Source organism: Coregonus clupeaformis, unplaced genomic scaffold (genome assembly GCF_020615455.1).
Source record: "Coregonus clupeaformis isolate EN_2021a unplaced genomic scaffold, ASM2061545v1 scaf0714, whole genome shotgun sequence".
Classification (NCBI taxonomy): domain Eukaryota; kingdom Metazoa; phylum Chordata; class Actinopteri; order Salmoniformes; family Salmonidae; genus Coregonus; species Coregonus clupeaformis.
In genome coordinates this window covers 223,484-234,845 of record NW_025534169.1, presented here as the reverse complement: position 1 = coordinate 234,845, position 11,362 = coordinate 223,484, and the positions used below count along the sequence as shown (strand labels likewise).

The 11,362-nt window shown below is 45.1% G+C and overlaps 1 protein-coding gene across 1 annotated transcript in view; it reads right to left on the bottom strand.

Moving 5' to 3' along the window:
• Positions 1-435: 435 nt before the first annotated feature.
• Positions 436-11,362, bottom strand: part of LOC123485508 (C-type lectin domain family 6 member A-like) — a 105,869-nt gene continuing 94,942 nt past the window's right edge. The window contains exons 2-4 of the mRNA XM_045216453.1: positions 1,029-1,168; positions 851-945; positions 436-442 (exon numbers count right to left, since the gene is read on the bottom strand). Of these exons, the coding sequence (XP_045072388.1) occupies positions 436-442; positions 851-945; positions 1,029-1,168 (242 nt within the window). The remainder of the gene's footprint in view (positions 443-850; positions 946-1,028; positions 1,169-11,362) is intronic.

Genomic DNA, 11,362 nt, shown 5'->3' with positions numbered 1-11,362 from the left:
CCGCCTGCAACTTCAAAATCAGTGTCTCGGCCCAAAAGGGAATTTCCTCTAACTAAGAGGTTGTTTTCTCCCGTTGGAGACTCAGGTTCAGATCAGTGTGTGTGTGTGTGTGTGTGTGTGTGTGTGTGTGTGTGTCGCGTCTGAATGTGTGTTTGTCTCCTACCTGTAGTTTAGAGTACCATTCTACCAAATCACGCCAGTCTTCAGACCATCATTAACATAAAGTAGATTAATCAGCAGTGCAGAGAAATTACCTATGAGAAGCCTCTTTCTCACAGATCCATTCTTGTGAAAATGAACACTTAAAATCCCTCCATACTTCATGGCCTGTTGACAGGTAAAGATTTCCCCCACAGTTCTCCACTCCACCACCATCAGGCTCTCCACTCCTCCAATAGCTGCAGTAGAAACAACAGAGTTAGACTAGCCACTCTCTTAGAACCTAGAGTATGAACAACACAGAGAGTCAGTCCTACTCCTTCCACTGTGGTCAGTGTTATTACAGCAGTAGTCTCTTACCTTGGGGTGGTCAGTGTTATTAGAGCAGTAGTCTCTTACCTTGGGGTGGTCAGTGTTATTAGAGCAGTAGCCTCTTACCTTGGGGTGGTCAGTGTTATTATAGAGCAGTAGTCTCTTACCTTGGGGTGGTCAGTGTTATTATAGAGCAGTAGTCTCTTACCTTGGGGTGGTCAGTGTTATTAGAGCAGTAGTCTCTTACCTTGGGTTGGTCAGTGTTAATAGAGCAGTAGTCTCTTACCTTGGGGTGGTCAGTGTTATTAGAGCAATAGTCTCTTACCTTGGGGTGGTCAGTGTTATTAGAGCAGTAGTCTCTTACCTTGGGGTGGTCAGTGGGGTGCCGTCCACCCATTTCCAGGTCCCCTCAGTAACAGAGTCAGTCAGACCAATCCAGGCAAAAGTGACTGCTTCAAACCCATTGATGAATGCCTGTTGTGGTGGCACAGAAAAAGCATTGTTAATAATACATGATAAATACAGTAGTTCTCTCTGTCTCTGTCGCTCTCTCTCACCTGTTCCTCTTCACTGTTAATGATCACCAGGTCTGCTCCTCTCTCCAGACAGTCCTGTCTACTCTCAGTCCAGGATTTCTTCTCAGTAGAGAGGTAGTAACAGCTGCAGCCAAACCTTCTCCATCCTTCAGGACAGGACCCTAGAAGTTTGACATTTTTACTATCTTTGACACTCGAATGTTACAAAAAAGAATGTATGAAAAAAAAAAAAGGACATGAAATAGAAAAGTAAAAATATTTAAATAAAATATTCTAATAAACTCTTCCAATGAGCTGATTGAGATGTCACCTTGCAGCTTTAGGTAATAATTCAAATGTTCTGGGGATTTCACAGAGCAATTGTTTGTGTGAATTGCCTGTTTGCCTATACCTTTTACACTGAACAAAAATATAAATGAAACATGCAACAATTTCAAAGATTCTACTTAGTTACAGTTTATAAGGCAATCAGTCAATATTGCCCCACTCCACATCAATGGCTGTGCAAAGTTGCTGGTTATTGGAGGGAACTGGAACACGCTGTTGCACACGTCGATTCAGAGCATCACAAACATGCTCAATGGGTAACATGTCTGGTGAGTATTCAGGCCTTGGAAGAACTGGGACATATTCAGATTCCAGGAATTGTGTACAGATCCTTGCTACATGCAGATGAGCTTCCCTGAGACGATTTCTGACAGTTTGCGCAGAAATTATTTGGTTGTGCAAACCCACAGTTTCATCAGCTGTCTGGGTGGCAGGTGAAGAAGCCAGATGTGGAGGTCCTGACCTGGCATGGTTACACGTGGTCTGCGGTTGTGAGGCCGTTTGGACGTACTGCCAAATTCACTAAAACGACATTGGAGGTGGCTTATGGTAGAGAAATGAACATTCAATTATCTGGCAACAGCTCTGGTCGACATTCTTGCGGTCACCATGCCAACTGCATGCTCCCTCAAAACATGTGAAGAGTCGTCGTCGTCTGGTGAGGTTGTGTCTCTCTCTGGTGGGAGGTAAGCTTGGCTTATATGGCTTATATACATAGTTTGGGCTTTGTCGAGTAAAGCTTAAACTATGTACAGTGGGGGAAAAAAATATTTAGTCAGCCACCAATTTTGCAAGTTCTCCCACTTAAAAAGATGAGAGAGGCCTGTAATTTTCATCATAGGTACACGTCAACAATGACAGACAAAATTAGAAAAAAAATCCAGAAAATCACATTGTAGGATTTTTTATGAATTTATTTGCAAATTATGGTGGAAAATAAGTATTTGGTCAATAACAAAAGTTTGTCAATACTTTGTTATATACCCTTTGTTGGCAATGACACAGGTCAAACGTTTTCTGTAAGTCTTCACAAGGTTTTCACACACTGTTGCTGGTATTTTGGCCCATTCCTCCATGCAGATCTCCACTAGAGCAGTGATGTTTCCTGAGTGGCGCAGTGGTCTAAGGCACTGCATCGCAGTGCTAACTGTGTCACTAGAGATCCTGGTTCGAATCCAGGCTCTGTCGCAGCCGGCCGCGACCGGGAGACTCATGGGCGGCGCACAATTGGCCCAGCGTGCGTCCAGGGTAGGGGAGGGAATGGCCGGCAGGGATGTAGCTCAGTTGACAGAGCATGGTGTTTGCAACGCCAGGGTTGTGGGTTCAATTCCCACAGGGGGCCAGTATAAAAAAAAAAATGTAAGTCGCTCTGGATAAGAGCGTCTGCTAAATGACTAAAATGTAATGTAAATGTAATGTTTTGGGGCTGTCGCTGGGCAACACAGACTTTCAACTCCCTCCAAAGATTTTCTATGAGGTTGAGATCTGGAGACTGGATAGGCCACTCCAGGACCTTGAAATGCTTTTTACGAAGCCACTCCTTCATTGCCCGGGCGGTGTGTTTGGGATCATTGTCATGCTGAAAGACCCAGCCACGTTTCATCTTCAATGCCCTTGCTGATGGAAGGAGGTTTTCACTCAAAATCTCACGATACATGGCCCCATTCATTCTTTCCTTTACACGGATCAGTCGTCCTGGTCCCTTTGCAGAAAAACAGCCCCAAAGCATGATGTTTCCACCCCCATGCTTCACAGTAGGTATGGTGTTCTTTGGATGCAACTCAGCATTCTTTGTCCTCCAAACACGACAAGTTGAGTTTTTACCAAAAAGTTATATTTTGGTTTCATCTGACCATATGACATTCTCTCAATCCTCTTCTGGATAATCCAAATGCACTATAGCAAACTTCAGACGGGCCTGTACATGTACTGGCTTAAGCAGGGGGACATGTCTGGCACTGCAGGATTTGAGTCCCTGGCGGCGTGGTGTGTTACTGATGGTAGGTTTTGTTACTTTGGTCCCAGCTCTCTGCAGGTCATTCACTAGGTCCCCCCGTGTGGTTCTGGGATTTTTGCTCACTGTTCTTGTGATCATTTTGACCCCACGGGGTGAGATCTTTGCGTGGAGCCCCAGATCGAGGGAGATTATCAGTGGTCTTGTATGTCTTCCATTTCCTAATAATTGCTCCCACAGTTGATTTCTTCAAACCAAGCTGCTTACCTATTGCAGATTCAGTCTTCCCAGCCTGGTGCAGGTCTACAATTTTGTTTCTGGTGTCCTTTGACAGCTCTTTGGTCTTGGCCATAGTGGAGTTTGGAGTGTGACTGTTTGAGGTTGTGGACAGGTGTCTTTTATACTGATAACAAGTTCAAACAGGTGCCATTAATACAGGTAACGAGTGGAGGACAGAGGAGCCTCTTAAAGAAGAAGTTACAGGTCTGTGAGAGCCAGAAATCTTGCTTGTTTGTAGGTGACCAAATACTTATTTTCCACCATAATTTGCAAATAAATTCATAAAAAATCCTACAATGTGATTTTCTGGACTTTTTTCTTCTCATTTTGTCTGTCATAGTTGACGTGTACCTATGATGAACATTACAGGCCTCTCTCATCTTTTTAAGTGGGAGAACTTGCACAATTGGTGGCTGACTAAATACTTTTTTCCCCCACTGTATTTAAATTGTAGTTAGGTATTGTAGGTAGTTATCGTGGGTTGTTGTATGTAATTATTGTAGGTTAATATTGTATTCGGCTGAGCCCGGTGAAGCACGAATCTAGATAGCCCACTACCTGGACTAGCTAGCGGGTAGCTACTGGTAAGTATTAGCAACTGTGGATAGTTGTTTCACGCCTGAGAGTACCTGTAATTACGCCAGCTTGCTGCCTACAATAATTACATACAATAATATCTACCATTCAGCTGTTTTTCTAACCTCATTCTTCTGAAGCGTTAACGTTAGGTAGTAAGTGGCTACTGTGCTTGAAATTTAGCTAGCTTGTTGCTACCTGGATAGCTACTAAACAATAGCTGGAATGACCTAGCGAACAGACGCGAACTGGCTGAGTCAATTCAGTGGCTAGCTTTGCACTTGGCTAGCTAACAGTAGCTGCTAGGGGTAGGTTATAACCTACATTTGTGTTTTGTTTTTACATACTGGTAGCCAGAGTCGTTCAAGGGAATTCAGGACATGGGTGACTAGTTAACGTTAGCTTGGCTCTCTCTGTGTGTTCGTGCCATGGGAGGAGGGGTTTCTTCTTTGTCTGAAAGCAATGGCTAGCTAGTATGCTAACTATTCTAGCTTTCTAGCTAACCCTCCAGTCCCTCGACTTCTTGGCGCTGACAGAAACATGGATTACCACTGAAAACACTGCTACTCCTACTGCTCTCTCTCGTCTGACCATCTGTTCTCGCATACCCCGAGAGCATCTGGTCTGCGGGGTGGTGGCACAGGAATCCTCATCTCTCCCAAGTGGACATTCTCTCTTTTCCCCTGACCCATCTGTCTATCTCCTCATTTGAATTCCATGCTGTCACAGTCACTAGCCCATTCAAGCTTAACATCCTTGTCATTTATCATCCTCCAGGTTCCCTTGGAGAGTTCATCAATGAGCTTGACACCTTGATAAGTTCCATTCCTGAGGAAGGCTCACCCCTCACAGTTCTGGGGGACTTCAACCTCCCCTACGTCTACCTTTGACTCATTTCTCTCTGCCTCCTTCTTTCCACTCCTCTCCTTCTTTTGACCTCACCCTCTCACCGTCCCCCTACTCACAAGGCAGGCAATACGCTTGACCTCATCTTTACTAGATGCTGTTCTTCTACTAATCTCACTGCAACTCCCCTCCATGTCTTCGACCACTACTTTGTATCCTTTCTCTCTCGCTCTCCTCCAACACTACTCACTCTGCCCCTACTCAGATGGTAATGCGCCATCGCAACCTTCGCTCTCTCTCCTCTTCTCTCTCCTCTTCCATCCTATCATCTCTTCCCTCTGCTCAATCCTTCTCCCTCCAATCTCCTGATTCTGCCTCCTCAACCCTCCTCTCCCTCCTTTTCTGCATCCTTTGACTCTCTATGTACCCTATTCTCCCCGGCCGGCCCGGGCCTCCCCCTCCTGCTCCGTGGCTTGATGACTCATTGCGAGCTCACAGAACAGGGCTCCAGGCAGCCGAGCGGAAATGGAGGAAAACTAGACTCCCTGCCGGACCTGGCATCTTTTTCACCCCCTCATCTCTACATTTTCTTCATATTTTTCTGCTGCTAAAACCACTTTCTACCACTCTAAATTCCAAGCATCTGCCTCTGACCTAGAAAGCTCTTTGCCACCTTCTCCTCCCTGCTGAATCCTCCTCCCCCCTCCTCTCTGTGGATGACTTCCACAAACATTTTGAAAAGAAGGTTGACGACATCCGATCCTCGTTTGTTAAGTCAAATGACACTGCTGGTCCTGCTCACACTGCCCTACCCTATGCTGACTTCTTTCTCCCCCCTCTCTCCAGATAAAATCTTGCCGACTTGTGAAGGCTGGCCACCCATCAACCTGCCCAGTTGACCCTATCCCCTCCTCTCTTCTCCAGACCATCTCCGGTGACCTTCTCCCTTACCTCACCTTGCTCATCAACTCATCCTTGACCACTGGCTATGTCCCTTCCATCTTCAAGAGAGCGAGAGTGCAAAGAGTGCAAAGAGCCTTGGCGTGACCCTGGACAACACCCTGTCGTTCTCCGCTAACATCAAGGCGGTGACCCGATCCTGTAGGTTCATGCTCTACAACATTCGGAGAGTACGACCCTGCCTTACACAGGAAGCGGCACAGGTCCTTATCCAGGCACTTGTCATCTCCCGTCTGGATTACTGCAACTTCGCTGTTGGCTGGGTTCCCTGCCTGTGCCATTAAACCCCTACAACTCATCCAGAATGCCGGCAGCCCGTCTGGTGTTCAACCTTCCCAAGTTCTCTCACGTCACCCCGCTCCTCCACACCTCCACTGGCTTCCAGTTGAAGCTCGCATCTGCTACAAGACCATGGTGCTTGCCTACGGAGATGTCAGGGGAACGGCACCTCTGTACCTTCAGGCTCTGATCAGTCCCTACATCCAAACGAGGGCATTAAGCGGTTCATCCACCTCTGGCTTGCTGGCCCCCCTACCTCTGCGGAAGCACAGTTCCCGCTCAGCCCAGTCAAAACTGTTCGCTGCTCTGGCACCCCAATGGTGGAACAAGCTCCCTCACGACGCCAGGACAGCGGAGTCACTCACCACCTTCCGGAGACACTTGAAACCCCACCTCTTTAAGGAATACATGGGATAGGATGAAGTAATCCTTCTAACCCCCCTTACACCACCACCCAAAATGTTTTTTTTTAAATATATATATATATATATATATTGTAAAGTGGTTATCCCACTGGCTATAAGGTGAATGCACCAATTTGTAAGTCACTCTGGATAAGAGCGTCTGCTAAATGGCGTAAATGTAAAGTGACATTTATGGCATTGTGTAGTGGACAAAACTGCACATTATAGAGTGGCCTTTTATTGTCCCCAACACAAGGTGCACCTGTGTAATTATCATGCTGTTTAATCAGCATCTTGATATGCCACACCTGTCAGTTGGATGGATTATCTTGGCAAAAGAGAAATGCTCACTAACAGTGATGTAAACAAATGTGTACATACAGAACATTTCTGGGATCTTTTATTTCAGCTCATGAAACATGGGACCAACACTTTACATGTTGCGTTTATATATTTTTTTCTTCAGTGTATGTGTGACATTTTCACATTAAATGTAACTTTTGCAACTACTATTTAATCACACATTCAATAAGTGAGTAGCTTTGCACGAGCCTTGGCTTGAGAGAGTCCGGAACAGCTCATAGGATCTAGGCTCCTGCTCCTGTTTCTGTAGCGTGACCATAGTCACCAAGAAAACAATTGGTAACACACTACGCCGTGAAGGACTGAAATCCTGCAGCGCCCGCGAAAGGTCCCCCCTGCTCAAGAAAGCACATATACAGGCCCGTCTGAAGTTTGCCAATGAACATCTGAATGATTCAGAGGAGAACTGGGTGAAAGTGTTGTGGTAAGATGAGACCAAAATGGAGCTCTTTGGCATCAACTCAACTCGCCGTGTTTGGAGGAGGAGGAATGCTGCCTATGATCCCAAGAACACCATCCCCAACGTCAAACATGGAGGTGGAAACATTATGCTTTGGGGTGTTTTTCTGCTAAGGGGACAGGACAACTTCACCGCATCAAAGGGACGATGGACTGGGCCATGTACCGTCAAATCTTGGTGAGAACCTCCTTCCCTCAGCCAGGGCATTGAAAATGGGTCGTGGATGGGTATTCCAGCATGACAATGACCCAAAACACACGGCCAAGGCAACAAAGGAGTGGCTAAGAAGAAGCACATTAAGGTCCTGGAGTGGCCTAGCCAGTCTCCAGACCTTAATACCATAGAATATCTGTGGAGGGAGCTGAAGGTTCGAGTTGCCAAACATCAGCCTCGAAACCTTAATGACTTGGAGAAGATCTGCAAAGAGGAGTGGGACAAAATCCCTCCTGAGATGTGTGCAAACCTGGTGGCCAACTACAAGAAGCGTCTGACCTCTGTGACTGCCAACAAGGGTTTTGCCACCAAGTACTAAGTCATGTTTTGCAGAGGGATCAAATACTTATTTCCCTCATTAAAATGCAAATCAATTTATAACATTTTTGACATGTGTTTTTCTGGATTTTGTTGTTATTCTGTCTCTCACTGTTCAAATACACCTACCATTAAACTTATTGACTGATTTACATTTACATTTACGTCATTTAGCAGACGCTCTTATGCAGAGACTGATCATGTCTTTGTCAGTGGGCAAACACACAAAATCAGCAGGGGATCAAATACTTTTTTCCTCACTGTAACAGAAACTCAGATTTGTTGTGTGCAAAAATATGTGAACCCCTTCAGTCAATAGCTTGTGGCACCTCCTTTAGCAGGATAACTTGGACTAAACGTCTCCTATAGCCAGTAATTAGTCTCTGACATCTCATTTGAGGGATTTTTTGCGCCTCCTCCTTAGTCAGCATCTCGATTGGATTTACATTTTACATTTTAGTCATTTAGGTCAGGACTTTGACTTGGCCAATCCAAAACACAAATCTTCTTTCTCTTGAGCCATTGTTTGGTAGATTTGCTTTTATGCTTTGGGTCGTTGTCTTGTTGAAAGATCCATTTTCGGCCCAGCTTTAGATCCTTGACTGATGGCCTGACCTTCTGTTCAAGAATCTCCTGGTATACCTCAGAATTCATGGTTCCCTTAATGATGTGGAGTTGTCCAGGTCCAGAGGAGGAAAAGCAGCCCCATATCATGACATTCCCACCACCATGCTTGACCGTTGGGTTAAGGTTATTTTAGTGGTAGGAGGTGTTGGGTTTTCACCAAACATCGCGGGGTGTTGATTGTGACCAAAAGGTCAATTCTGGACTTCCAGAAACCTTCAGGTTTGTCCAAGTGGTCCATGGCAAAGTTAAGATGGGCAGTTTGGTTATTTGTTGACAGCAGAGGCTTCTTCCTAGCAACCCTCCCATGAATGGCATTTCGATTCAGTAATCTTATTGTTGAAGCATGCACAGTTATCTGAGAAGCAGCAAGGAGGTATGCAATCTCTAAGATGTTTGGGTTGGCTTTTACCTGATTTATGATTGTTCTTGTGGACCTTGGGGATAAGTCCATCCACTCCTAGGCCAAGTTGCTGTCATGTTAAATGCTCTCCATTTGTAAATGATTTGCCTCAGTGGACTGATGAAGCTCAAATCTTTTGAGATGATTTATAGCCTTCCCCAGACTAATGTGCCCTCACTACCCTCGTCCTGATGTCCTCAGATCTCCTTTCCTCTCGGCATGGAGTGCTTTTCATTCACCTGGATGAGTAACACCAAACTGACCAGGTTTCTATTTATCAGAAACCCGCCCAAACTCTTTCCTAATGATCTCTCCTTTGATTGGTTCATTTGGTTGCTAATTATTTACCCACCTGATTCTACTTACCTACTTGATTTAATCAATGCAACATGGGGTTCACTTATTTTTGCACCTGCACTAATACCTTTTAAAAATTGTGTTTTTCTACTACAGGCATGATTTCCTCTACACCAACATATGGTATTGGGAAATATAAACCTGTTATGTCAGATAAAAAGACTGGTTCTGATTAAATGAAGATTTCATGGTAAAAACAGAAAAATCTGTAATTGCACAGGGGGTTCACATACTTTCAAGCAGCACTGTATGTCTTGTGTCTGTATAGTTGTGCATATACCTTCGCACTTTTCCACATTTTGTTACGTTACAGCCTTATTCTAAAATGTGTTAAATTGTTTTTTTTACCTCATCAATCTACACACAATACCCCATAAATGACAAAAGGGAAGATTTTCTAATTTATTTAAAATAAAAACAGAAATATCACATTTACATAAGTATTCACACCTTTACTCAGTATTTTGTTGAAGCACCTTTGGCAGCGATTACAGCCTCGAGTCTTCTTGGGTATGATGCTACAAGCTTGGCACACCTGTATTTGGGTAGTTTCTCCCATTCTTCTCTGCAGATCCTCTCAAGCTCTGTCGGGTTGGATGGGGACGTCGCTGCACATCTATTTTCAGGTCTCTCCAGAGAGGTTCGATCGGGTTCAAGTCCGGGCTCTGGCTGGGCCACTCAAGGACATTCAGAGACTTGTCCCGAAGCCACTCCTGCATTGTCTTGGCTGTGTGCTTAGGGTGGTTGTCCTGTTGGAAGGTGAACCTCGCCCCAGGCTGAGGTTGTGAGCACTCTGGAGCAGGTTTTCATCAAGGATATAAGCACTTTGCTCCGTTCATCTTTGCCTCGATCCTGACTAGTCTCCCAGTCCCTGCCGCTGAAAAACAACCCCACAGCATGATGCTTCCACCACCATGCTTCACCGTAGGGATGGTGCCAGGTTTCCTCCAGATGTGACACTTGGCATTCAGGCCAAGTGGGCTGTCATGTGCCTTTTACTTAGGAGTGGCTTCCGTCTACATTTACATTTACATCATTTAGCAGACGCTCTTATCCAGAGCGACTTACAAATTGGTGCATTCAACTTATGATAGCAAGTGGGACAACCACTTTTTTTCTTATTTTTTTAAATGGGGGGTGGGGGAGGGGGAGGTACAAGGATTGCTTTATACTATTCCAGGTATTCCTTAAAGAGGTAGGGTTTCAAGTGTCTACCATGAAGCCTGATTGGTGGAGTGCTGCAGAGATGGTTGTCCTTCTGGAAGGTTCTCCCATCTCCACAGATGAACTATAGAGCTCTGTCAGAGTGATCATCAGGTTCTTGGTCCCTTCCCTGACCAAGGCCCTTCTCCCCCGATTGCTCAGTTTGGCCAGGTGTCCAGCTTTAAGAAGAGTCTTGGTGGTTCCAAACATCTTCCATTTAGGAATGATGAGGCCACTGTGTTCTTGGGGACCTTCAATGCTGCATAACTTTTTTTGGTACCCCTCCCCAGATCTATGCATCGACACAATCCTGTCTCGGAGCTCTGCAGACAATTTATTCGACCTCATGGCTTGATTTTGATCTGACATGTACTGTCAACTGTGGGATCCTGGAAAAAATTTAAATTAAATAGGTACACCGCTGACGCTTAGTTTTATCGTAGGACCACACCTTCACTTTATCTCCTTAATGCTGGAGTGCCAAGCAGACACTCATCGGGTACAATTTTTACAGCCTTTCATATGACTCGGTCGGGGATCGAACTCCCAAACTTCCAACTCAGGGTGGACACTAACCATTCTTAAAGATGCCACAGTGAATTATAAACGATGTCGAACAACAATATATCTAACTTCCCTTGACTGACAAAACAAAATCTAAAGGAAGTTCTAGGTAGTTCTGATTATTTCTGATCTCCTATGGCATGTGTTGAGCTCACGGCAAAACACAGTTCCTGTCATTTGTTTCTGGTCCTAATGGCCACAGCTAAGCGCTGACAATCCTTCTTG